The 27,914-nt window shown below is 33.2% G+C and overlaps 1 protein-coding gene across 3 annotated transcripts in view; it reads left to right on the top strand.

The window, feature by feature from the left end:
* LOC116339304 (ETS-like protein pointed) overlaps positions 1 to 27,232 on the top strand; it is a 48,595-nt gene extending 21,363 nt beyond the window's left edge. For 2 of the 3 annotated variants that reach the window (XM_031765104.1, XM_031765103.1), the window contains exons 4-11: positions 3,113 to 3,229; positions 5,874 to 6,080; positions 7,887 to 8,033; positions 25,900 to 26,147; positions 26,223 to 26,394; positions 26,506 to 26,831; positions 26,923 to 27,080; positions 27,163 to 27,232. In XM_031765104.1, coding sequence (XP_031620964.1) covers positions 3,113 to 3,229; positions 5,874 to 6,080; positions 7,887 to 8,033; positions 25,900 to 26,147; positions 26,223 to 26,394; positions 26,506 to 26,831; positions 26,923 to 27,080; positions 27,163 to 27,226 — 1,439 coding nt within the window. In that variant the 3' untranslated portion in view covers positions 27,227 to 27,232. Of the gene's footprint in view, positions 1 to 1,801; positions 2,464 to 3,112; positions 3,230 to 5,873; positions 6,081 to 7,886; positions 8,034 to 25,899; positions 26,148 to 26,222; positions 26,395 to 26,505; positions 26,832 to 26,922; positions 27,081 to 27,162 lie in introns of all 3 variants that reach the window. The other variant, XM_031765105.1, reaches the window with a different exon arrangement.
* The last annotated feature ends 682 nt before the right edge of the window (positions 27,233 to 27,914 follow it).

The raw sequence follows: 27,914 nt of genomic DNA, 5'->3' as shown, positions 1-27,914 counted from the left end.
ATGATAAATAAATATCCATTTAACATACATGGTGTTTATATTTCTCTCGCTCTCTCTCTCTCTTGTTCTCTGTTTGTAATGTTATAATCAGCGGGCTTGACCAAACCGTTTAGAGAAGATTTAATTCCCTCTTGTTAAACAAAACAACAAATGTGTTTTCACAACTACTCAATATAAGCGATCATAAAGGGCGACCTTTTCAAGTGGAAGTGCGAACAGATTGTTAACACACAACCATAATATGGTTTAAATATATTCATATGATTGTCCACGCAATATATATTCATATATTTAATAATGTGCCACGAAAATTTATGCTTCTTTAACGAATTAACGTAAATACATTGATTAATAGTCTGTTTCTCATTCTCTCTCTTACACACACACTCTCGTTGCGCGAACGTCTCTCGTTCATCTCGAGTGTGTTTTCAGCAAAAGAATCAACGTATGACCCGCAAATGAAAACAATTGAAAACGTTCTAATTCAATTATCCCGAAACGAAACGAATAATAAACGTCAGCCGATGTTGTTGGTGTTGTCGTCATACATTCATTGAGATGCACGTAGACGGGGGCATCAACGGTACACAATTCGGATTACAGTACATGTATGACATATACAACAACTTGTGATAAAAAGAAGACACACAGAATGCCCTAAACCGTATTTTATGATTTGATTAAATTGTACGTTGCATATCCCACTTTGTAATGAGATCATTACTTTTAATTAGAAACAATTCAAAGCTATTCAGTTTACTTGAATGCTTAATTCCTTATTCAACTTATTTTGCCCAGTTTATTCCATTGATGAATGTTACCATTTTTTTCCTTCGTTCGCCACACAAGAAAGGCAGAGAAATAAACAATACACACAGTGAGAGATTGAGAGAAATAGAGAGTACGATGTCATCTTTCTCCTGACAATTGTGTTGTATTTGAAATGACCTAGTGTATTTATTGTGCACTTCACTTTAAATAGATGAAACACACAATGTCAAATTGAATATACAAATGATGGTTGGTTGTGAGTTCAATTTCATTTGACTGAATTCAATTCGATCGGCCAGATATTGATACTCTTCGTGCATCCATTCAATTAGTTTGAATATATTCTGTTCATTGTTCCATCAACGTATTAAGTTATCAACTAGATGCTGGCCTGTAAAAGAGGCCATTTCAATTACTATTCGGATGCTTTTTTCCCCCCAAAATTGATTTAAGCCGAACAACACGAAAATGACGAAAAATGAAAAAAAAAAAAAAATGTTGTTTTTGCGAAGCACACGAATGAACGAAACAGTGATGTCTGTAGGGTAATGACGTCACTAATGCATATTTTATATGCCACAAACATTTTTTTTTGGTGTTTGAAAATCTTAATGTTGCTCACATCGTATCATAAATAAAATTAAAATCACATAAACAGGCTTCGAATGCTTTCACCACTCACAGGAATCAAGTGATTTGTGTTTTTTTCTTTCATTCTCGCGTAAAATTTGTTGGAATTGAACGCTTAGACGTGCCATCACTTCCTTCACCATATAAGAGGCACACAATTTAACTCGTTAAAATATTAATATTGAAAAAACGAGATGGAAATGAAATAAGACATTTCAGTTTTTTTTTCGTAACAAGACAAGAAAAAAAAGCAATCGGAACGAAAAAAATGTGAGATGTCACGAATCGAATGCTCCAATTTGAATGCTACTGAACTACACACTTTTGTTGCGTTTCATCTTTACACGTGTTTAACTAAGCAAGTTGCATTCTCGTCTTCTTCTTTTTTTTTTTGTTTCAGAATATTTCTGGATATTGTTTGTTATTGAAAATGCTTTAAGTCTACATCTTTATTGAACGGGGAAATCGAAATACATTTATAAATATATTCAAAATGTTGACACCGAAGAGGAAAAAAATTCATTGACAGAAATGTTATTGTGGTTTAAAATGTTCATAATGACTTAACTATGTGTTTTTGTAATTATACTTTGCCATTAAGTATGCGTATTTGTCTGAACAAACAAAAAATACGAATGTGTTGAAGAAGAAGAAAAAAATCAACGGAATGAAACATTAAAGTATTAAAAAAAAACTAAACGCGTGAAGGGAAGGAAACGATCAAGAAAGCAAGAATACTCAAAAAGTTGAAGAAGAAAATTGTCATGATGTTTTTACTTAGTATGCAATAAATGCACATTCGACGACAACGAACAGAGTTTTAAAAACACAGAATAAACCGAAAATAAATTGTAAATCGGCCAATAAGATAAAACATTTTTGTTGAAAAAATGACCAACGAATGGATCGATTGGTCGAGTGAAAATGCGAATCGTGTACGAACACCGTTGCGCGGTGGTGGTTGTAATAATTTCTTAAACAATAATTATACAAATCAAAAAGTTATCTCCGGAATGGGACTAAAAGCAAATACACTAATGAAGTCTACACAACGACCAAAAGGTAATGGTAAATTTTGTTGCATTTTTTTTAAATAGAAACAACAAATACAATTGAAAAACAAAAACCATACACCCATTTTCCCGTGTCGGGAAATTCCAACATAAGATAAAATTTCTTCAACAATTTCTACAACACAAACACTCACACACATACACACAATATGCACACACTTGAAACAAATGGTCTTTGGCCCTCTATGTATTCTGTTCGATGTCGAGAGTATTTTTCCTCTTAATGGCGAGAGTATTGAATGTTCAATGAGTCAAATGACAGACAATGTAACATTTGACCTCGATAGCCGAAAATCCTCGTCATACAATAGTAGTATTAACACATTGAACAATATAAATTGTCAAGGATTTAGCAACAATTGAATAGAATAAATTCTATTCAAATGTTTGTCACATTTGTTGACGATTAGGAAGTGAAACCGTTAGGCTTTCGAAGCAACTTAGTGTCCGGCGAGACGAAGTTTGTCACTTTTGAACATATATTTTGTTGTTGAAAGGAATATACATTGTGTTTTTGTTCCTTGGCCTTGATTTGCACAATATATCCAGGCACTGTTTTAATTCACACCAAATAAAGTACATCTTACGCACATTTTCATCAAATTCTTGGATTTAATTGCTTATTTTTTTTCTTACAGAAATGCCCATTGGTATGCCCCCCTTGACACCTGGTTCGAATAAAACATTAACAGAAGCATTGAAAGCATCGTTTGCAAAATGGGAAAAAGAAGCACAAAATTATAATATTTCAAAAGGTACGTATTTGAATTTTACTATGAACCAGTTCATTTGAAAGTTGAAACTACTGCATGATTTATTTACGATGTATTTCAAGTGTTTTTATTGAATTTATCAAAATAAATTCATTCATTTGTTGAATATTGTATATATCGATTGATAATTCAATCGTTTTTTATTTATTTTTTATTGTCATCATGTTTACCGTTGAATATTGCCCAATGCTCTTCTCTCAAGCAATAAACAATTTTATATGTTTTTCCCCACCAATCGCAAGACACTTACGACTTACCCATGGTGAATTGTCCAATCAGTAACATACCATTCGTGCGATGAAAAAGAGTGAAGAAAAAAGACACTTGATGGCATTATTCATAAAAAAAAATATTGAATCAAAAAGAGATAGAGGGAAAGAAGCCATCTCTATGGAGGAAGTTATATGACACCCTCTGAAAGTGTATTCGATTTATTTCATTCATATTTCATTGAGAAGCGACGTCTGTCAGATAATTGATTTAGAAAAATGAAATGAAAGCCATTTAAACGCAATGTATGTCAGTTTAAGTGAGTAAAACATATTATCGTGGGTCATGAACGGCCAAAAGAAAAATATGATTGTTCAACGCATATCCTTATCTGATGTCAACAGGTAGAGAGAAAAAAATGTACGTTCGATGAGCAATAAACGGGGGAAAAAAATATTTGTAAAAGGTGAATGATGGCGCACAATTTTTGGACGATTCACTTTTTTTTTCTCATTTAGAAAAAAGGGAAAGTTTAATGTAAATATCATATATTGAAAGCATGTGAAATCATCTGCAAACAATGACTTTATGAATGGGAGACTCATCAGAGAATAAAATGTCATTAATAGTTTTCTAGTACTTCAATTATACAAACGTAACGCAATGGATAATGTTAATTTGATGTGAACAACGGTGTGGAACGTCATTCACTCCTTTAATGGATTATACAGTTACAAAACGTTTTTCACAAAAACCAAACACCATCATCGTACTTAAAACGGTTTGGTGCAATGGACGATGATTACGACAAATTCGCAACATCGAACATTCTAATTTATATCTGTGTGTGCATACCGAACATCAAAGAGATGCTTTTGCTAAGGAGCATTTTATATGAAACGAATGTCCTTTTATCTTTCTTTGTACATCGGTGTGGATATTCAAATCACTTACGTTTCACATGAATTTCTTCGGTGTCTTTGTTATTTACTGATGTGGCACAAAATTGAAATAATGAATATAAATATATTGCGTGCGATAGCGAAATACGTTTGAAATGTAAATAAGGGCGTGAAAAGTATGTGGCCGCGCACACAAAAGCGACAATATCACATAAATGACACACGAATTCAATGCCCGAAGACAGTCAATTCAATTTTGGTATTTTCTGAATTCTAGCGGTTTATTATTTTGTTTACCAATTAAACATTTCGTAAAGAAGCAAACATTTTATTCATTTGTGTGGTAAGACAGCAAAATTAATTAGGATCTAAAGAGAAACGTTCAAATGAGCGTAGCATCATCTTAAATTAAAATGATTAGAGAATGAGAGCGTTTATTGTGTCGCTTCCTCTCCGGGCAATTTGTTCAGGTCGCGTTCGCATACACACACATACACGAATTGCCGTATGACCGTGAGGGCGAGTGCACGACCTCCTTTGCACTTGTCATGACAGAGATTTGCTTGTTCTCTCATTTTCTCTCTTTTAAATATTTATTTCGGTGTTATTGGTCTTTGTTCGCTGGCGATGCGACCAATATCGTTTACAATTACATTACCGCATGTCAGACCGCATATAGTTTTATCGTGTTTTCTTCATATACCACTATGAATTTTTGCTCCATATTTTTAACATACGATTATAATGGTTCGCTAAAATAAAAGGAAGCTGCTCTTTGATGTTGTATACCTATCATGTACACCGCGTATTCCACACATATAAATTCTTTTTGCTCTTGTTTTTTTTTTATTTCGGGTTTTTCAAACACAGAGAATAAATGTTACGAAAAAAAAAAAGCCAAAGAAAAGCCATCAAGTTGCCTTAATTGAATGAAATTGTGATCTAATTTTAACTACGCACGCCAATTATTGCCTTAGACGAAAGAGTGATGAGGGAGAGAAAGAAAGCGAATTGACGAGAAAAAATTGACTGTAGCCGGATATGAGAGTGTGTCTATATACACATCAAAAATATAAATATTTGTAATAGTCAAGCGTCGAAAGGTCAGTTCGAAAGAACGAAATGGCCAAGTGTATCTCAATGTGCTCAAAACACTTGCCCAACATTACGTTTTTTTATTAGATTTTTAATATACCAAAACTGATGCAATTACTGTTTTTAATAATGAAACCGACCAAAAAAAGAGAGAGACAAAACTGTGTACACGAGTAATGAGAGGTAATCGGAAATAGGCTCAAAGTGCTACCCAACAACTTTGAACAATAAAATTATGCTTGATCCCATTTAACTCACACGAACTGCTCCAAAATTGATGAAGAGAGAAAAAAAAACTATCTTTTTTATACCACATTTTATCTAATACTCTAATGATTTTCACAATGTATAAATCTGTTTGCAAAACGGTTTCATCATAATTTCTTTGTTTTTTTTTTCTCCAAATTTTGTGTGCTTAGATCCACGTCACTGGAGTGAAGAACACGTCGCTTGCTGGTTGACCTGGGCAACAAAGGAATTCTCACTGGAAAGTGTGAATATTGAAGCATTTTCTAAAATGCGAGGTCGTGATATGATTGCCTTAGGCCGAGATGGATTTTTAGCAAAAGCTCCACCATTCTTAGGTGATGTTCTATGGGAACATTTACAAGAAATTCTACAAAAAGGTAAGTCATTTAAAACGGTGTTTTATTTAAAGAAAACGCCAATGAAATGGAACCCGTTTATTTTATCCTTTACGTCATTGAAGTTGAAATTGAAGTATTTTTCGGAAACTCCATTCGGGGATTTTTTTTTATTCAAATTATCGTTACTACAGCCATGAGTCATATTGTCAATCAAAGTGATAAGAAAAGAATTTAATAAAGCAATATTTTTATCTTTTCGAGTAAAAATCATGTGTCTGTAGTTTGAGATAGCTCAATTTCAGACAAAAACGATAAAAACTATGACATATTGTCTACCAAACAGCATCATCTCATATACGTTTTTTCAAAAGAAAATCTGGTTTTTTTTTTTATCTCAAATGGAATATTCAGTCAATTTCGAATCAACATCCAATATAATCCAATCTAATCGTAATGAAATCAGTATTCCATTCAATACAAATACATGGTCACCACACACTGATGGTATTCATCTGAGCATAGCACGTTTATACATTCGTCATCAACGAATTGAAAAATTGCACTAAATTCGTCGTTATTTAGACATGTAATTCAAATGGATGAATGGAATATTTATAAAACATTTATTTCATGTTATGTATATTAGACGAACATTGTGCGCTCGGGCAAATAGAACTGCTTGAATATTATATTAGGTCTCTCTCTCTCTCTGTGTTGCTTTTTTTCGATTGAAAATAAGAGAGAGAAAAAAAAGTAACAAAGAATTCTATAGTTTACATCAAATAGATGTCTGACTAAAAATAACAGAGTGTATGGTATGTGTATCACAATAGGAATACAAAAATCATAAGTTAGATGAATTGAGTGAATCAAGAGAAAAGCGAGCCAGCACCAGTTGCAGAACAGAAGAAATATAATACATCAAACATTCATTAAAGCGCGCAGCTCTCTAAATATGTGTATTTACAAATTTTTATTCAAATTGAATAATACGCTTTTGATTTGCTCATATGGTGTGGACAAAGTGGTGATTCGGGAGATTTTTGTTCACCAATTGTGCATGAACGATTTGATCTTGTCATCGTTTCATTTTCATATATACACACATCGTGTGTCCAATGAAATATTCTTTTAATAAAAAGAAGAAAAAAAAACATATGTGACGCGTTTACTTACCTTATAAATTCAAGCGAAAACAAATGCATAAATAGAGAGCACTCTTCGTAGAAATAATGAAATAGCATAACTCATCGTCCTCTTGAAAGGATTGTACGACTGCCAATTTTGTCTCATTTGAATAAGAATTTTTCACAATCTTCATTGAACAAAAAACACAACATATTAGGTCAGCAATTCCCCTCTCTCTTTGCTCCGCTCGTCATTATTAAATTGTGTTCAATAAAAATGCCTGATTTCATCGTTCGATTATATGATGTGAGAGAAAAAAAATTTGTAATAATAAATGAATCGAGTTCCCTCAGACAAATCAAGATTCGCATCTAAATTGAGTTATTGTAGTAAACTCTTGCTATGCTATAATTTATTTTTTATTTTTTTATTGTATTGTGAGCCATTTTAGGGGCAGGATCTAATGTAAGCCTATAGAAATTCGAAAAGATGTATTGGCATTCGAATAAGTACAACCCTTTTTCGTGCTCTCTTCATTCATGCTTAATTTGCATATCAACGAATTTTCGCGTTTGATCAAAAGATCCGAACAGATTGAATTCAATTATCATTTCACACATGGCCAAATGGTGTAAACGATTTTTCATGTCTGTGTTTAAAGGAACATGGCATGGAAATTTTTTATGTTTTTTTTTTATTTATTTCGCTTATTTTCAGATTGTGAAAAATCACTGGAAAACGTACCGACAAACGTCTATGAATCAGTATGCGGACCAGAATTATCCGATTTTTTGGGCACACAACGAACAACACCAAATTCACAAAATTACACAAACAACAAACCGTTCGCATCGATAACAAACGGTAAGTAATTTGTTTATATTTGATTTGTGTGCTATATTTTTGTGCTTCTAATTTTGTAAACACCAATGTAACAAACATTCTTTGATGTGATAATAAAATTTTCAAAAAATCAAATTCAGATCAAACTGCGAGGGTAACGCGCTTTGCGTCCTTTGATTTTTATGTCCTGCATCGATTATGAATATAAATATGAATTATGTCCAAATAATTAGGGGTGTCAACTGCACAGATAGAATATTCAACAGAACTCAACAACCGTGCCTCTCTGTCGCATCTGAACCGAATGGAAATGAATTATTGAAAATATAAAAAAAAATAACTACACACATACAAAACGAATAAAAAAAATACCGAGAGAAACAGAATGAATATAAAGAATAGCAATGCGCACATAAATGCGAATGAACAGAAGTAAAAAAAAACGCGCTACGTTCAATAAATATATAGTTGATGTTCTAAACGCGATGTTAATTTATTAAAATTCACGTTAGTCATAGCCGTCACCCATTTGATGTTTATGTATTTAATTTTTATTTACTTGAATCAACGTCAAATGTCAAATGAATCTACTCGCGCTCAACAGCGACCGAGAGAAACAGACACGAAAAAAAAACATAGTTATAATAATAATAAAGAATCTACTACAATGACACCAACAACCAGAATAAAAGTTTGCTGTAATGCGAAGTTTCACATATATTTGGTTATAAAACGTATCAGCATTCACTGATTGCGACCGTTCCAGTTGAGCTATTTTGAAACAAAAGAAAAACTTCATCGCATCGCTCATTTCATTTTGTGTGTATTTTCGTTTTTTTTTCAGTATTTTTGTATTGTTGATTCCTGTTTCTTTTTTTTTTAATTTTTGTAATTATTGTACCTTTTCGGAAAAAAAAATATATAGAGAGAGAGTCATATATGTGTATTGTGATCCCCCTTCTATTATTTGACCGTTCGACTGACTCTATACCGAGTATTACTGACAGATAGAATGAAAATAAAGTAATTTTTGGTGTTTTCGTTGTTTTGTGCATTCAATTTTAAAAAGAATAAAACCTCATCTATTAAATTAATTCAAAAAAGTCAAGCACTTTTCGATACGCATTCGTGAATTTTTTTGTTGTGTTTTTGGTTTCATCCATTGCGTCGTCTCCTGAGCAGAACTCTCGGCTTGAACATTTTCGGTTGAATCTACCCGAAAACAAAACGAACAAACCGAATACATAAAATTAACCGAGAATGAAACAACAAACATACGAAAAATACACCTTCAAATATACATATACTCACTGCACATTACTGGGAATACGGTGTATTGCGATGACGTTTTTTTTTTGTATGTGTGCCGCTTGAGCGAATCCGTCTCTCTGCATCACATTATTATATATGCAATCTGAAAACAATGCCCGTACGCATTGCTCACTTGTCGTAAATGGCGAAGCAAACAATTCGAGCTGCTTTTATGCTCAGAATATGAGAATGACTTTAGGTTTTTTTTTTAATTTTGTATATCTTCGTCGATTATTACTGAATTGATGGATCTTTTGAAGAATGTAACGGGTGCCCGTTGTTTAATGCAGTTTTTATTCGAATTAACTCCAACAGACAAATGCTTCGATTCTACAATTCATATATCGATATTTATCGAGGGAATCTACGAAAAAAGAATATCCGAAGATTTTCTTAATAACCGATTGGCACACTCCAAATCGTGAAATTGAAAAAAAAGCGGAAACAAAACTAAATAAATCGCAATAAAAGAAATCGTGCAGGTGTGACTGTATTCGATAGAAAGTAAAGGATTTCAGTTTTATTTTAAATGGTTATTGAATTTTAATATTAAATGACTTTTTATGACAAAAATTATTCATAAAGTAGAAAAATTTATTGGCGCACACACCAAATTTACAATTAAAACGAATTTCACGTATGTCTATACAAAATGGAAATGAAAAATACGAAAAAAAAGAATCATCCATAACTTTCCTTTATCGTCAATTTTTTTCGAGTCTTTTTATTGCGTGTGTATATTCTTCATTAAAGTTATTGTTTAATACCGTGGCCGTATTATCGATGATTCAGCCATAACAAACCCTGAACAAAGGTCAGATTAAATGTATTTTGCGCGAAAATTTACTAAAAATAGAACGAAAAACCGAGGTAGATTGTTGATCAGATTGAGATAAATGGTGATTAATGATCATTTATAGACGAATAGAGAGACAACACAAGCAGAACACAAGAGTTTTCTTTCGGTGATGGATATGAAGTTTTTTTGGGTAACATACCATAGCATTTTGCGTGAAACGAAGAAGAAACAATAATACATTCATATTCGATCCTCGCCAACAGCACACAATTGACATCCATGGGGCAGTGCTGGGATTTCAATATTGTATTGAAATGAACTTGAAATTTGCATTAATCGTAGATATCTATTCTCAAATATTGTTCGGTTTGGGCAGTGTGGCGGCGCGCACAATCACATAAAACTCAATAATTCTGCAGAACAAACAAGCAAAAGCACCACACAGAAAGAGAAACAACCATTATGAATTTTTTTTTTTTTTCAGAATTCGTTTAATTGACGATTGTAGTGTCTGACACGGTACACGCATTTCATTCTATTCGCTCTTTCTCTTTCTTACTCGCTCGCTCTCTCCGTATATACCTATATTCAAAATAAACTAATACAATGAGCAATTAAAAAATAAAATAAAAATGAAAACTAAAAGAGACAAAGCAACGAAAACGAAACAAAGAAATTAAAATATTATATAGTTATATATATTTTTTTTGTTTATAAGCCAGTCAGTTGCTTTGTCCAATAAATAATTTATTCACAGCAGAAATTCAAAAACGTATAACAAACATGTTCGGTTCTCCAAGTCTACATTGAAATGAGAAATATTCGAATGCAAATTCAAGCGTTTAATTCTTCGTTATTGTTGTTGGTATTTTTCTTTCTTTTTCGTTGGTCGTTGTTTCGATTTCGATGGTATACTGTTCCCAACTCTTTTTTTTGAATGGATTTTGTTTTTGTTTTGTTTTAATTTGTTTCCTTTTTCAATATCAGTCGTGGTTTTTTTTTTCGCTTATCTTTTCACAAGGATATAATGTATTCATTTAGAAATATCTAGTAATCAATTGTTCTACAACTTCTGTTTCTGTTTCTTTTAATATACAAAGTTATTAAGTTGCTTGTAAAGCTTTTGTGTTATTTGATTTCAAGTACACTGTAGTGATATGATTAACCATGAATGTAGAAATTGCGAATAAAATTGCGATCGACGAATTACAAAGCGTTTGATAAATTATTCGGATTAAATATTTCGGTCGGACTTTGGTTGCCAATAAAGCAACTTTCGCCGCTCACCACAAAAATGAAATAAATTCTTTGGTTATTGGGATGACCTGTGTGCATAGAATCGAATATAGACAGAGATATAGAAACCCATCAGTGAATACGAGAGTATCGGTACAATGCATATTCAACACTTTGTATATAAATTCTCTCACTATCTGTATATCGAACTCGGGTCGCGAGCGCACTCATAGTGAGTTGACTTATTATCCCATAGCGCTGAAATTTTCTCCTGTGAACACACAATGGGTACAATAAAACATACTAATCGTTTGAATAAACGCTGTAGGTGCTTTGGGCACAAATAATAATGAAACGTGAGTTAATGACTGTGATTCCTGTCCAGATTATTTTATTGTTTTTACTTTAAACCACACACTGCACACATGGGCCTTGCGAGAGTGTATGTTGTGTGTGTTTTTTTTTTTAAATATGTGCTCTCTTCACGCTGTTGATTGTTCTTTTTTTTCTCCCTGCGTGTAGCATTTAATCTAATTTTGATCGAAGCAGTTAACATATGGACAAAAAAGAGACACACGAATATAAAAACAAATACAAAAAAAAACTGAACATACATACAAATTGACACTGTACAGTTATAAAAGATGACCGAAACTGAAAATCCGATTTCTGACCTTTCGAGAGAAAATTTGTTTGAAAATAAATCGAATGGTGTGAAAGCTTTTTTTTTCTCGGTGATTTGAATTGTTTTCTAATTCGCAAAAACATTCGAATATACAATACATCAGTACCGCATCAGTTGAGTTTACTCAATATTTTCACTTTTGCACATTAACTAATTGTTTATAAGTAATGTTGTTGCAAACAAGCACATTAAGGACGATGATTGAGTCGAAGATTTTCCTCACAACTGTATGGACCATACAAATGTAGATTTTGAACGAAATGCCTTCATTTTTAACGAAATGCTTTCACCGTGTGGCTTTCACAGCCATGAGATCAGTCTTTCCTGAATACAAAACAAAATGAACTTTTCTCTCAAGCTTTAGTTTATCGCTCCAAAAAAGGTTCATTTAAAATCCAACAATTCATCGTGAAATCAATTTCATTAAAATATTGAATATGGATGAAATGAAACTGAACGCAAAATTGCTGCAAAGAGACTTGCGAAATCCAAATAGTCAGCATTTATTTCAAAAAAAAAGAAAAAAAAAACTGTTTATTTTATGTAATAAATCTGTTATGTCAAGGCATTTCGATTTCGATCGCTTCACAAAATGACCAGCCAAAATACAAATATGAAATCGGAAAATATTGCAGAACAAAACATCGATTAATTGACAAAAACGAATCGCAATTGCAATTAAAGATTCCGAACAATAAATAGAAAGAAGAAGAAAAAAATTGTGTGTGTAATCTCCAATTATCAATTTATTGCATTTGTGCCGCTCTACCATCTTCTTTGAGACTATGACTACGACGACGAATTATATTGGGCATATAATCGACAGTGGCACGTAATGTGGGCCGTACTTTTTATATGCGCGCTGCGCAGGTACGAATGCCACAGCGAAACATTTAACGTAAGTTGGCCTAGATGTGTCTTAGACCAAAACGAAGATATAATATGATGAAATTGCTCATTAAATGGATGTAAAATATAAATTATAGATTCGTCCACATCATTTATTCAAAACATATTCACATATGGCGAGTGTAAGTGCGTGGTCGTGCAAAAAAAAGCAACAACATCGAGAAAAAAAAAGAAGAAATAATAATAATGAAAAACGGCAACAGCAAACGCAAAAGCGAAAATAGTGGACACACAGAATTCAGTCGAGCAATAAGCACCGTTTCTTCGTTGGTCAAATGATGTACTCGTACATCATGTATTGTGTCAGCCGAATGGCGTGATTAGTATTGGTTAAGCTGTTTTGTGCAGATAGACCTCACATCCAATCCGCGTGCGATTGGTACACACACCAAATATATTTCAAATGCTTGATGAGTAAGCAATTCTCCAATGCTCATCAACATGTCGTGTTATGCTGGCCGCGCTTTTTTTTCTTTGCTTCATCTTTTGCCGCTCATTTGTTTTGAAATTTGCAAGAGGCCCCTCACAATTCGCCTAACCTTTCAAAAGATTTTTTTCGTTGTTGTTTTTTTTCGTAGCCCGTTGAAAGTACTACAAAACTGGAGTCAATTCAGTTCGTTTCTGTGCCGAAGTGGTGGTAATTATGTACGGTGTTTTTTTTTTATTTCGCTTAATGAACGTTTCACCCGAATTTTGTTAGCGGCCGAATCTGATTGCTCTTCTGAATCAGATTTCTTCTTTGAGTCAGTCATCACTTTGTTCCATGTTTTATGTAAGCTTCTGGTATTCTCTTTGAAGACCTTTTTTTTCGCAATGACTTATACAATGGCCTTTTTCTCGTTCGCTGATGAGTTCAAATGAAATGTTTAACACGAAATTCACACCGAATCATCGAAGAAATTCACATTAATGACATTCGCACCGATGACAGATTCATCATTTACTCGAAATGAATTTGATTGCAACCGAGCATTTCATCGCTTCATTTTTATATTCTTTCGAAAATTCGCGTTTGATTTTAATGCGCATATTCAATTGACCTAATCAGTTGCGAGAGAGAGAGCGAAAAAAAAAACGTTGCACAAAATCTCGAGAAGAGAATAAATAAAAAAAACATCAACAACCGACATTTCAGCAAACAAAATCGAGCGAATCGTATATGTGCATATGAGTATAAAATGTCGAAAACATAATTTTATTCGAGAAGCGTTTTGTATATATGGAAAAGTGAACACACGACACACACGATGAGATAATAGTGTAAATCTAGCACCGCCTCTTCTCTTATAGTCGCTTTAGTCGCATATACACATCATTGGCTCACGCAGCACACAGCTATATACTCATACACACCAAACAGATTCTTACATCCCATTCACAAACAATCACACGAAACATTTTTCGTTTGATTCGTTTAAATGCGCAAGAACATAAAAATAAAACACACCAGCAAACAAACCGAACAATAAGTGCCAAGATGTGTATATATACGTACACACGAAAGCGAGAGAAAAAAAGCGCTGGAAATAATAGAGTTTTTTGTATCATGTTGGCGCAAGCTGCTGCAATGTAGAAGAGACGCACAGCCAAATGAGAGGAAAAAAAATTGACGGTGAACGAATAAGATAGATTGGTTCGCTTTGTAGCGAAGAGCTTATGCTGTGAATCTGTATATGTGTTATGTGTGTGTGTGTGTGTTATTGTTGCAATGCTCAGATTTTAGCACATGCTTGAACTTTTTGTTTATCACAAATAAGCACAATACAAAAACATTGATAAAACCTCGGATTTAGATAACATGTACACATTGGATGTCAAATAGATTTTAAAATGTCAATATATACATTTTGTCTGACAAAGTAATTTGCAAATAAAGAAAAATACCCTTCATTATAAAATGGCTTTGAATTGGATGTTATTGTTTTATATTTGTTCCATCTTTCTTTCGTGCGTATTTCGTTTCGACCGAATTATTTCATCTTTTCGCATTCATTTGTACATCACAGAAATCAATGGCACACACATAAAGACAACAAATATCAAAATATTGCGCCATTGTGTAGCGCACGCGAGAACATTTTGTTTATAGATTGATCGGTGTTCTTTGTGATTTGACAAAATAAACGGGGAGAAAAATCAGATCAGTGTAAAATCCACGTACACACATACATACGTTGCAATTAATTGCTGATGAACAACGAAATCAAAAAGATTTTTTCACCTTTTCGAGATGTCGTGTCGGTCCCATGTGCCGAAAGAGAAACAACCCGAACCCGATCATGCTATAAGACAATGAATACAAAATTATAAATGAAAAACTGCATGCACTTTATTACAAAGATAAATTAAAGTGAAAAAAAAAATCTCCATATACACAAATATTATATTGGAATAGATGACAACGATACTACGATGTACGCACTAACAAGATCTATTATATATACTAACATCCGGTGACCATTTAACCGGATGTTTGACCGCTGATAATGTAGAAATGCTTGCCATTTTATGAACAACGAAATGAGACCGAGCGAGAGAGAGAGCGAGAGTTACGATAGCGTGCATGATTCTGATTACAGTTCACTCATGGTGTGTTGCACGCTTAACCGTATCGTTCATTCATGCAAGTGTTTTGTATATAGAATTTAGTTAGGTCTGCTTTTAATATTATGATTCATTTAAAATTGCCAACGACTTGGAACTGCCACCTCTAATGTTTTGATCGTTTGATCATGGCGAATGACACAGTTCACGATTTATTTTATGATTATCGGTAGATACTGAAAACGGGCCGACATGAGAGCAAAAACAACACACTCATTTCAAGCGAAATTACATCGTTAACGGAAAATAGCAAACGAAAATGTGAGGTCTTCATAGAAGATTTATCAATTTTATTTTATGTTGCTGCGATCTCGATTTTTTTATTCGGTTTCTATCAAAATGAACTTCTAATGCTTCTTCTAAAGCCATTTTCTTTGCTTTATTGATTTTTTTTTTCAACACACAAAACGATCCTTTTGTGATCATTTACAATAATTGATGCGTACATACGATGAATTGGCCAAACTAGATCGGTTTTCAATTGAATCCATTGAAAGAGAGAAATGAAGAAAAGAGAGGAACCCCGAAAGTTGAAACCAAACACTTAATCAAAAAGGAAAACCCGTAGATCGTGCGAGCAATATCTTGTTTACAACAGTTTTATTTTCTCTTCATTTCGTTGATTTTCCACAGAAAATACGACAGCAACAACAACATCGAAAAAAAAATGTAATATTATAAAAAAAGTGATATGGTGTTGTTACTATGTGTGCATTTCACATCTAGACGATATCATGGTAATTTAAGTGAATTTAAATTCTTGTCGCGTTGTCGTCTTCGTCTCTCTCTCTCTCTTCGTCAAGGAACCACATCGATCAAAATGAGTTCCTTTTTGTCGCCTCCCTGCTATATTTGCTGAGCTTGTTTAAACATCGACGATGACAAAAAAGAGCGGAGAACCAAAAATCAAGAAAAAGTAAAGAAGAAGTAGTAGTAAAAGTAGAGAAAAAAAAATTACTTCTTAAATATCTTATTACATTTCCGCTCTCTTCAAGTTCTCTTCCTTTCAGTGTTGGTTCTTTTTTTTACATAATTATTGGTAGGTTTTATCATTATTCCACTCATATTTTGGGATATTTAGTTCTATTTGATTTGTCTTTTGACTGAAACTGAAGACAGCGAGAAAGGGAGAGAAAGAAGCAAAAGAAGAATAGTTAAAATGCTCCTTTTGTAAGAGGATTGTCATTGTGCTGAGCACACTCATACATATGGAATAGAATGCAAAATGACTAGACATAGGTAATAATCATGGTAAAACTGAATAAGAATAAAATTTGTTCTTCGTTCGCGTTATCCTTTTGTATCCATGGTTTTTTTTGCGCCAGAGATTCTTTTCATTCACCTGAATGTATTCGTTATAATCACGACGAATCAAACACTTCATATTGCTTTCAATGTAGAGAGAGAGAGAATGAGAAGAAGAAGGTAATGTTTAACTGGAACAACCGGAAATTGAACAACAGAAGTGTTTTAACGGGTGCGATTCACGTGACGAAATTTTTTTCATTTCGATAACTCCTCTCGAAATTGCATGCTCATTGTTAATAAATCTCTCTCTCTCTCTCTCTATCTCTTGTGCTCGTATCGCATTCCATCGAATGTCATTGCGGGATGAACGTAATGCCATTTGCATCGCTTCAATTTGGGCGTGTGTTCATTTCCACTTCACAGTCTTCTTGTTAATCCTTTTTTCATTGCCATTACATTACTCGACGATTGTTGGCCTTTTCATAACTCCTTTTTTCCAATGCATAACGTATCGCATTGTATTAGTCTTTTCGATGCACTTATGCCTGCTTTTACCTCACTTATCGGTAAATATTATTTTACAAATTGATTTAAAGTATACTCAATGCGCATTCCTTGCGCATGTTTTTCTATATACTTTCATTTTTTTGTTGTTCGTGTCTCTTGAGTTTCACTTCGTTTTAACTGTTTTTTTTTTTTTTGTTAAACTGGTTGCATTGATTGTATGCGATACCCGATTACAATGGATTTTATTGTAAACCATAGATGCAGTTTTCTTTCAAAGCTGAAGACTCGTTTTATTTGTTGTTGTTCAAATGATCAATTACCATAATGGTATTATTCATAGAAAATCGGACATGATTTAAATTACACAAAACACTCTTCTTTTTTTCATCTTAAAAATACAATTTCTAGGATTTTCATGTTGATTCAAATGGCACGTGGTGATTTATTTTCTGCTTTTTTTTTGAATAAGTTTAATCTCCATTGTCGTAAAAACAGTGAAAAATGTACAAAATAAACGATATTTTCCTTTGGTGGCATTCCAAATATAATCATTTAAAAACGAATTTCCAAACAAATCGAAAATATATATTTGCAATTTGTATGCATTTTTGCTAAGTGGCAACCAATCATAATAATATACAATTTCATTAAATTAATGACGTCCCTCTTCTGAACGCAATTTCAAGGAATGAGAACATTTCGTTGCGCTTAATAAAAAGTCAATTTACACATAAGTTGTTGAATGAAAAATTGCGCCCGCGAATGCTATTCAAGTTGACTGTGTCGGTTTTTGAAGGGAGAATGCATGCGAACGCACGTGAAACCCCCGCATAAACAAATCGAAATGTGAATGAGAAAATGAAAAACAGAAACGAAAAAAAAAATTGAAATAAGTGTTTTAAAAAAAGTTAAACTATAAGGGAAAAAATGAAATTGCGTTTCGTGGATAGATACAGTTATTGCGAGTTCTCATGCATCGCATTTTACCTTAAAAACTTTTACTTGAGCAAAGCGAGGAACAAAAAATTATATTCCCACGGATTCACTTGAGTAGTTTTTGTACGCAATAAAAATTAAAAATAAAAAAAATATATAAACAGATACGATTTTAAATGAGATATAATTTAAAGGCTCTTAATGTGACAACGGCTCCAAATAAGTATATATTTATTCTTTCACCTCACACACACTCTCGCTCTTTCTCCATCATCTTCGAAAGCCAGCATAAATTGAATGAAACATATGAACGTTGTGAACAATTGTGACAGTTACAATGTCTTGTGCAAAAAAAAAACGGTTTATGAATTTTGCTTTTCGACCGTGCTATTTTCACAATTTTTAACTTGTTTTTTTTTCTATTCAATTTTTAACTCAATTTTTAAAAAGTTGAAACAAAAAATCGACATACATATATAAATATATCTCTATTTATAGTCTAATGAGAGCGTAAAAGACTTTGCATTTTTCACATTCGTAAATCATCTTTCGGCTCCTTTCTCATACTTGGCTCATTTTTTTGTTGGAAAATATCTTTGGGTTCGCACCCTCGCACGATTAATGAAGAGAAGAAGAAGAAGAAGTAAAAAAATTATAGCGATAAATGAGAGAGAAAAAACAGCACGGCAATTCAAGGTTGGGAAATGAACAACGAAAATGTAATTTTACACCGAAAAGAATATGCTCGACACTGCTGTGTGGGAATGTCAATAAAAGCGGTATTGTGTCTGCTGGTATTCGAACACAGATAGACCCTACTGTTGGATAGCACACATTTGGCTTTTGGTGTAAGTTGTGTGTGCACTTTTTCGTGTATGTTTTCTTCATTCGGCAGCAGTGAGAGATGGAAAGAGAGACGGTGACCTTTTTTTACACAAAATATCAAAAAAAAAAAAAAAAACACACGCTAAACACTAAATAAATAAATTAGAAAACCGAAACACTAGCCACTCTCTTGTTCATTCACTGTCCCTGTTCTGTTCGCCCCGTATTCCCCACCGCACCAATCTATTTTATCGTTTAAATTAATGCCCTTTCGATTTGTGTGAAATTGTGTGCATATTTATTGTTTTATTTCTTTGTTGTTATTTGTATTCTAACTAAGCAGCCAACAGCTCAGCAAACTATTGAGCATCTACCAGCGACAGGTGGCTGGCTCGCTGATGCGAAAAATAACAACAAAAACACACACACACAACACAATATAATATAAAATGAAAAGGCGAGATAGAGAGAAACATTTTTAAAATAAAAGAACACAGAGAGAACAGAAAATTGACAACGACGGCGGTGGCGGCGACGGTGAAACATATTACAGGAGTATACTGTCACGCATGTAGCGAACAAGTAACATTCATTATCCCCCAATTTCTACAGACACTTTTTTTATATTCTATCCTATTCCAATTCTTTTAAGCTCTCATATATACGGTGTTGAACGGTGCACTTTTCATATATGACCAAGTGTGTTCAACATGTTTGTTTACAGATTTGTTATATTTTTTTCGTTCTTCTCATCGTTCGTTTTGCGAAACTCGGTATGCAATGATATTTTATTGAGAATGTGTCAAGCAATTTGTCGAAGTAAATGGTTGTGCAGCCAAATAATTTGTTTTGTTTTTTTCGTTTTTCAAAAATTGTTCGGCCGTCAGTTGGTGAAGATGCTCAATGGTTTTCAGATGATCCATTCATCCTGCAGAGATGATAAATAGATTTGGTTTGGGGTGTTTTGTGCAACATTTCGCTTCGGCTCTCGAATTCAAATCCAAAATATATGCTGTCTTCAAGCTAATATGCAATATGCTAGAGGCATTTATGAAATTTCATTTCGATGCATCGCAGTTATCAACTGTTGTTGTGCGCAAACGATCATTCTCTCTCTGTTTCTGTCTCTGTCTGTCTTTCGTTTTTTTGTTTTTTTTTTCCTCTTCGGTCTTACATTTCAAGTGTATGCGCAAACAGCGTAACATATTGTGCATATATGTATATAGACTGAAGATGATGTTTAAAAGTAAGGGAAACATTATGATGACGACAACAATTACAGCGCCAGTGTACACGATCAAACGGCAAAGAAACAGTGGAGAATGAGAAACAGTGCGATTGTATTGAATGCGTTTCCATCGCACATACACATACACCGGAACGGCAAAGCCATTCATTCAGTTCAAAGCGATATTCGGATATATTTGTTGAATGTTTGACGGCGGTACATGTGTGTGTATGGGTCGTATTCGTGCAAGAGAGTGAGAGAACGTACACAGTATGAGTATATGTGCAAAGCAAGACTCACATTGGTTTATTCGTCGTTTCTTTTTCGTATATGTACTGAAAAAGTTTTTGTCGGCTGTTGGACTGCTGTTCTCAGATCAATTCAGTAGTCTTAAAACGGATATCGACGGTTACGAACGGAAAAGAATCAAGATATAATACACGGAGAGGAAACGAGACTCTATACATAATTTTTTTTTGTGTTCTTGTATTGTTATACTTGTATGCATCCGTACACTTGCCCAAAGAGCGGCCAATTTCATTCGTTTTATTTATTTTTTGAAAATAAAATTTATTTAAAAATAAAACAGTTTTTCTATGTGAAATGTATTTGGATTTTTTTTGAATCGATCGAAAAATAAGTTGTGTAAAAATGTGATCGCAAATTGTGAACAATTTTTTTAAAAAATCGTTCTTTTCATTTTCTCTTCACGAGTGAGAATTCCAAAACTGTGAACTGTTCTTGTATGTGATGTGAATGATCAAGATCTCAATAGTCCACCACAAATTTGTATCACGAAAACAAAGATCATCGAAACGAGATTTTTTTTTTTTTTAAATCAAAATCGTAAATCAAAAAGTGTTGAAAAAGGATCGGTGGAAAATAAAATCCGAAAAACCGAAAGAAAAGAAGAGCTTTGTGTGAATGAGATTATTTGTTTGTTCAACCGAGAAAAGCGCATAAATTCAAAGTGTTAAGCCTAGTGCATCAAACCCAAGAGGGTAGCGTAAGCACCCCGGATCATAAAGTTTTACCAAATCTTGGTGACAGTATGGTTTATCAATCATTCGAGTTAGGTGCCGGTTGTGGTGGTGTCGATTATTTACAACCACACATAGGTGACTACATACCATCAACTGCTAATTTATACACAGATCTCGATACATCAGTTTATAGCCAAGGTAAAAAAATTCATTGAGTTTTGTGGCCAAAGTGCCGAATTCTTCAAATGGAATATACCATTTTTTTCATATTTTTAAAAATTTCAATTCGACTAGAACCATGCCGTGTTTGAGTGGGTATATGTTTCATTAACTTTTATGTAGTTCATTATAATTCGAATGCCATTACACGTTGAAATACTAGAATATATAAAAAAAATGAATGTTCAAAAACACCATCAAATGTAGAATCTTTCGACGAAAATAAAAACCAAACATATAAACCAATCGAAAGACCAAAAACAGATCTCAAGACAATTAATGCAATTGGAAATATGATTTTCAAGGATATGATCATAGTTTTCATGTTGAATTTTGTGCAATATTTCGGCAATTCAAAAACCATATGAAGCATGTACATATTCACTTTTCATATGTCAATGTCATCGGATGTTAGGCAATAATCGAATTAACTTTCGATAGGATTTAGTGAAACAAAACGCAGTGTTGCAAACCATCAACAATAATATGCCTAAGCAGCAACAACAACACGAAAAAAAACCCATAAACATAATATAATAATAATTTCTAGATGTGCATACGGTACACATATTTTATATACACACATTTTATTCAGAGGAAAATGAAACTGCTTTTGCGTGGTGGAGCGCGCACAACGGTCTCTCTCTCTGTGTATGTATGTATGTGCGCAAATGCGCTCAATTCAAACGCATTAAATCGTTCTGATTTGTAGTGAAGCTTTCACGGTTTACTGCCCTTTCTGGTTCGAGGATTTTAAGCATTTGTGCGCTCATCGAGTTAGACGAATTTATGATTTTTGGCTTTGAAATTTTTAAGTCCATAGAATTTAATTGGATATCAACGATCGGTCCAACGAAAAAATGAACATGAAAATGTTAGTTAATTCAAATAATATAACACTTGAATAGAGTGAACACGAAAAAAAACCCACCAACAACAACAATGCCAAACATCTTCATGGGCGCAACATAAACAAAAAAAAAACACCAAATAAAACAATTAATTATTTTGCTGTTACAAAGTGAAACGAAGTTTTATTAATGTTAATTCAGATTTTGGAAGTGATTTCAAGGCGGTTAGAAGTCATTGATTTTTGTTCATTATTCATGTAAAACGAAATGCTTGCATTTGCTGTAACAGCAGCGACATTGAGCCAAAGCAATCGTTCATTTAAACAGAGTCCGTCTAATGATTATTGCCATTGTTATGTGTGTGTATATATATCTGATACTATTCAAAACTCCCAGATAATAATGGACGATGTAAGATTCTTGCATCGACAAACGACATATCGTCATTACTCTTGAACATTTTTTTTGTGTATGTCGTTTTGTTTGGTTTAAATTAACCAAAATGATAGTGATTTTGTATGTATTTGGAAATGCATAACCGATGGATCAGTTGTATTCAAGTTATTGACAAAATTATACCCAATTACCACCAGCATTGTGGGTCGTTTAGTATTCTTGCGGAATGTGCATTGCACATTAGTTGAGTCATAAATGCGTTGAACACATTGTACATAGACACGATGGACTTTAGTACAGTTTCATACATTCGGTCAATTTAGCCGAGGCGAACTTTATGCCATTCGCGATACATAAATGCGATTAATGAATGCACACGCACTATGTGTGTGCAAAACAACTACCACGACCGCCGCCACTGCCACCAAAAAAAAAATGAAAAAAGATTGCCTGGCGAGAATTTATCGATACGTGAAATTTTCGCTTTCATTTTGACCTATAAATGCGAAGGAAATTATGAATTAAACATGTCAGCATGTGTAACTTTCTAACTGCCAATGCAATTCTGACCTATTTTATATAATTTTAATTTTAATTTTATGCAGCATTTATGCGTGTTATTTCATTCCGGTCTGTTCCATGGAGAAATCCATAACATAAAAGGAAGTAAGAGGATTGATGAATAATTTCTTCTTGTTTTTTTTTGGTTGTAAAAAGAGAAGAAACGAAAACCGCTGAATTTTAGGTGTAATCAAACACACGCTTATTTTGGTTTTATGGCATTATTTGCGTTCTTCTTCTTTTTTTGTGTGCATAGAATACGACCACAAGATGTTCGGTCGAAAGGAGGGCTGCATATATGCACATTCAATATACTACGCATACACGGCGGCCACATCGAGAAAATTATGTAACGCATACTTTGATGATTTTATGTCAATAATAAATTATCATATTTTAACATTTCACATGACGAGAGAAAAAAAAACACACACAACATTTTAATTCCAAATTAATGTGCGAGCGTGTGAGTGCAATCAATACGCAACGGTTCCACTGTGTGTATGTTACATGTACGCAGAATTTATGTATATAAATATATTGCGCAGCTTGCAATACATCACATTCGCAAGCTGATGAAATGAAAATAACTGCGTATCACACTATCATTTAATTCAATTAATATTTATCATAACAAAATTATCATGAATTTCGCATAAATTACGTATATGTGTATGTGTGGTTGTGACTTTTAATTTACATTTAATAATTTTTAACGGTTCAGCACGCGGGATGATATCTAAGCGTTTTTTCGTTTTCCAAGAAGAAAACCAAAACAAAAACCTTGAACGGAAATCATATCTTCCGAATTTCGAGATTCGAAATAACACTTGTAAATACACCAAAGGAGAGAAGGAGAGAAGGAGAGAAGGAAAGACGGAGACAGAGTTTGACAACAACAAAAAAAAATAAGAGAAAAAAACCTGCGACAAACGCATACATCCATATGCTAACTATTTACTTTAACCGGCATGTTCATTCAAATGTTTGTTGGTTCAATGTGATAAGAGTGTGTGTTCGGATATTATACTGGCTTGTTCTTTGTTTTACAATCTGTGCAGATTCATAACAAACACAACTATCTACTTCCTAAGCGATTGTCGAATAAATAATCCGACATATATTTTAGGTAACAACGCACATATGCGTGCGTGTGTGTACTTGGGCAAGTTCTTGATTGATAATAATTTTGGACGTCCAAGCTATAAAAAGAAATCTATTTCAGTGAACATATATTTGTTTTTAATCAGAAACCATGTAGTTTACTTCAGCATAAAAATCCTTGTATAGTACGTGCTTGCATCAATATTCGTTACAACCGAAAGAATTGCGATAAATGAAACAAATGACCGCAAACAATACGGATTTCGACCGATAAAATACTCTTTGAATGTGACGAGTTTGAAATCAAGCAACAACAAAAAACGTTTTTTTAATTCTTTTTATCTAAAACATTGGTTTAGCAAATGTGCCTGTTTTTTTCTCTCTTGTGTGTTTTTTTATTCTTTCGTGAATGAAAAGAATGTTTTGAAATATGCCTTGGAAACTGCTTAACCAATTTCCGGGAAATGTCGAATTCGTTGCATATCATCAGAATTTTTGTAGCTACACATTTTTTTCTCTCTCTCTCTCGCCTCAGACAATTGTTCTTACATCGTTTTTGGGGGGACAATTTTTTTTCTTCGATGATAGTTAATAACATTTGTTTTTGTTGGTGGCAGCAATTTAGTCGTAGTAAACAAAACAAAAACGTCTATCATATCAAATACATATGATTCTATTGTGTGAATTAACGCAAACGATCGAAATTATTCTGAAAAAAAAACATTTTTTATCGAAATTATTCATCATTCGTTTTTTTTGTTATTCAATGTCGATTTTCAGTTCATTCGAGAACGAGTGGCCGTTTACCACAAGTATTTCATAAAACAGAAGTATCTCATCTTAAATCGTGCTGCTCGCTTTTTATTTTTCATTCCCAATGAAAGCGCACAAATTTTTTAACGTTATTTAATTGGTGTGTACATTTACACACATACCAAAATTCAGTCGTACTCATTGGCTTCGATTCGATTCATTCACTTCACACTTGATTCGGTAGGAAAATCAGTTTCAACGATGGGGCGTGGCCTAATAACAATGAGATTTTGGGTTGAAGTTATCAACACTATTACACAGTATTATTCAATCGCTTAAAATCATTTCACCGCTATTTGAACTGATGTTCAGCTCATGAACCGATTTTTTGTTTGTTTGTAGCTTTTTGGTAGTCTAAAGACGATTTCGATGAATATTACGAATGATTTAAATCAATTCATTTTGGTACACATTACACACGCAAACATGATTGTTGACGAGATAAATTCTTTTTTTTTTCGAAAACAATAACAATGATTACCTTTAAAACGGTATATAATTATCGTTGGGAAGAATTAACTTTTTTGCTCAATATCTGAATCCAATAATTGATATGAATGGTTTTTTTGCGTCGAGCTACAAATAAAAATTCACAAAATTGATCTATTTCAATCTGAAGAAAATTAGGTTTTTTAATCATTTTTTTGTCTATTTTTTTTTTGATGAATTTAGGATTTAATGCACCTCATGATCGCAATGAAAACTCCTCACCATCGTCAGCAATGTTGGCACACCCGCAACAACATCAACAGCCTGTTAGTCAAAATTCAATGTCATATAATGTTCAAGCGCACAAGAATATATCGAGTTCATCAACGTCCACTGGAGCATATAGTATACAAAATATGAAAGAAGAACCGAGCGCAGGTGCAAACAACTATCCAAATGCTGTGAATGGAAATGGTTCAGATGATATGGCAGTAAGTGTTTACCAAATATTAAATTTTGTTTTGTTTACCAAATGATGCTTAATTTTTTTTTTTTCATTTTCGCAGAGTTTTGGTTTGTTTACTCATCCCGGTCCGTATGAGGAGCCAGAGTATCATTCATTGTCACAAGATGCACAAAATCAACCACCGTATTTAGAAAATAGTCCAGAATTTTATGCTGGTATGCTCGAACAGAAATACAATCAACCATATCATAAAAACCCATTCAATTCACGAGGTAAGTGATTCATTCGTTTTTTTTCTCGCGTTGTTATTGCATCTTATGAATATCAATTAATTTGTGTGTGTGTGTGTGTATCCGTTTGTTTCATTTCTGATTTGTGTGTAGGACGTTTTCACGATAATTATCCAGATTATACAGCATACGATTCACCAACGTTCCAAACCGTACCTAGCAGCACCACATCGTCCGATCATTGGAATGTTCAACATCCACACAATGGAGACTTTCAGCATCCGTATATGGGTGCAATGGGAATTGATAAGACAATTCTTGGTGGTTATCCAACAGCCGGTGGCATTCAATGTTTTAATGGTACCGGTCCAATTCAATTGTGGCAATTTTTATTGGAGCTTCTTATGGATAAAACTTGCCAAAACTTCATTTCATGGACTGGAGAAGGATGGGAATTTAAACTCACCGATCCAGACGAAGTGAGTATATTTTTTGCTTTTATGCCTTTTGTAAAAAAAAAACGAAAAAATGTCGAGCAATTTTCAATGAAATGTTTTTTTTTTTAATTAGGTTGCACGACGATGGGGCGTTCGAAAAAATAAGCCAAAAATGAATTATGAGAAATTAAGTCGCGGTTTGCGATACTATTACGATAAAAATATTATTCATAAGACGGCTGGAAAACGATACGTGTACCGATTCGTATGTGATCTACAGAATTTAATTGGGTAAGTTGCAATTTACAAATTAATCAAAATAAACAAAATTTTTGAATGTCATTTAATAATATTCGTTGATGATTCATTGCAGGTGTTCACCCGAAGAATTGTGCGCCAAATTAGACGTGAAAACTGAGAAAAGGGATGACGAATGAAAATACTAAAAAAAACTAGCTGTTAGACATTTCTCGAAAATCCTCAACATCCCAGGATACATACTATATATATAAATAATAATTTAGGGAATGAAAATAAAATGAAAATAAAATCCATTTCAAAATAATTTTCATATGTAGATTTAAAATCCATTTGCTTCTGGTATCTTTTGCTTTAACAAAGAATAAACAAAAAAAAAACAGCAACAACCGAGAAATACTTGCAAGAAACATCTAAACATATAAGTTTGCAAACAAACTGCTCACAAATTTTCTATATATTCGATAGTTTATATTACAAAAAAATGAAGATGGTACATAATTTTTTTTTTCAAAGCCAAAAAGCACAAAAAGCGTGCTGTGAAACCAAAAGGAAGATGGCTGAAGTTAGGACTATTAAAGTTATAGATATTAATTCTATTAAAGAGAATAAAACAAAAAACAATCACACGAATCAAAGTGTGTGCGCGTGCGATTGTATGAATGAACTTGAATGAATGAATTGACAGAAAGTAAGAAAAAGATAAATAATAAACATTTTTACAATATTTACATGTAGTAAACTTGCTGTATCGTCAATTTATATTTTATTAAAATTTAAACAACAACAAAAAAAAGATGATGGATTTTGTATTGTTTTTAAACGTTTTTAATTTTGTCTGTAACATTTCGTATACACAATCATGGA

The sequence above is a fragment of the Contarinia nasturtii genome, unplaced genomic scaffold (genome assembly GCF_009176525.2).
Source record: "Contarinia nasturtii isolate CC-2019 unplaced genomic scaffold, AAFC_CNas_1.1 Cnas_scaffold_493, whole genome shotgun sequence".
Taxonomy (NCBI): domain Eukaryota; kingdom Metazoa; phylum Arthropoda; class Insecta; order Diptera; family Cecidomyiidae; genus Contarinia; species Contarinia nasturtii.
Note: the sequence above shows the minus strand (reverse complement) of the source record. Positions and strands in the feature narration are given on the sequence as shown.